The sequence below is a fragment of the Aplysia californica genome, unplaced genomic scaffold (assembly GCF_000002075.1).
Source record: "Aplysia californica isolate F4 #8 unplaced genomic scaffold, AplCal3.0 scaffold00149, whole genome shotgun sequence".
Taxonomy (NCBI): Eukaryota; Metazoa; Mollusca; class Gastropoda; order Aplysiida; family Aplysiidae; genus Aplysia; species Aplysia californica.
The window spans coordinates 281,463-282,857 of record NW_004797419.1 but is presented as its reverse complement, the minus strand read 5'-3'; the positions used below and the strand labels follow the sequence as shown (position 1 = coordinate 282,857).

At 42.1% G+C, this 1,395-nt stretch overlaps 1 protein-coding gene across 1 annotated transcript in view; it reads right to left on the bottom strand.

The window, feature by feature from the left end:
- LOC106011614 (heme-binding protein 2-like) overlaps positions 1-1,142 on the bottom strand; it is a 42,319-nt gene extending 41,177 nt beyond the window's left edge. Inside the window, exon 1 of the mRNA XM_013081850.2 lies at positions 1,110-1,142. Within this exon, the coding sequence (XP_012937304.1) occupies positions 1,110-1,142 (33 nt within the window). The remainder of the gene's footprint in view (positions 1-1,109) is intronic.
- Between the last annotated feature and the right edge of the window lie 253 nt (positions 1,143-1,395).

Here is a 1,395-nt window from a genome sequence, read left to right as displayed (position 1 = left end):
TCTCTCTCTCTCTCTCTCTCAGAAACTGAACACTGATAAGATGGCCTGCCATACTCGTAGTTCCCAAACTCTACCCCATTTATCACATTTCTTTAACACACGCATGCTCTGTGATGTGTTGTCTATAAGATGATGTCGTCGTGCTGTGGTGCAAAACAAGTAAAAAACAAACGAACTATTATAATAGTACATTTATAACATAGATAGGCGGTCAACATTATTATAAATAACTGGTGTCTCTAACTCTAACATGGAAGAATCGTCTTAGATAAGGACAATTGTAGTAATAGCTGTTACATAGAGGAAAATATCTTGTAAATGAAACTGTTGGCATATCCGTCGATCTGTCTGCCATCTGTCTGCTATCTGTCTGCCATCTGGCTGCCGTGTAGCACGCCACCACACAGACAAAAATGTACCCACTTCCAGAAAACCGGATCCAAGTCCGGAGTCGTATTCGAACCAATTCGCCACATCCCCGGGAAAACCGGACCAAAACCAAGAGTCGAATTCAGACGGTGCCATTGCATGATGTCCAGTTTGATACTGTTCATTACCTCGACTTTAATCGAAGGAAAAGACCCTGAAGCTCGACATAAATCGAAAGCGAAGAGGGCCTGCTGTTCGACGACACGAGAAATCACAGAGGTTTCCTCAAAAGAGCGCGACGCTTAATGTTGTAGTGCTGTCAATATACTTTATGTACTTGGTGGTACATCTTGTGTCAGCTTGTCGGCTCTGACTTCAGCACATTTGCTTATCTTCAGTGAGAGAGTTTTCTATCGCTGTCTTAGAGTCTGTGAGGGCAAGTTTGAGTTTGTTGTTGGTGGTGGTGTTGATGAAGCTTTTTTTCGTTGTTTTTGTTGTTGTTGTGGTTGTTGTTGTTGTTGTTGTTGTTGTTATTGTTGTTGTTTTTATTATTGTTATGGAATTATTGTTGTTCATGTTGATATTATCCTTATTATCGTAACTATTGGTATTGCTGTTGTTGTTGCTGTTGTGGTTGTTGTTGTTGTTGTTATTGCTCCACTGTTGGGACATTGGATCACAGTCATCCAAAAGAGGCTCGGTGTATTATGGTAATCCAGTGGCTACAAAGACAGACTTACTGTCATGCCGTACTCCAGTAAACAGCTGAGCATTGATAGTGTTGCTGCTGTTGTATTTGTTGTTGTTGTTATTGTTGCTGTTGTTGGTGGTAGTGGTGGTCGTGGTGACGGTGTTGATAGGGGAAATATGGATGGTGGTGGTGATGGAGTAGCTGTTGTTGTTGTCTTTGGTTTCTGCCGTTGTTGCTGCCACTCTCGTCGACGTTTCTGTTGATTTTGTTACTGCTGTCGTCGTCGCTGCAACTGCACTGTTGTTGTTGCTGCTGCTGTTATTGTTGTTGTTGTT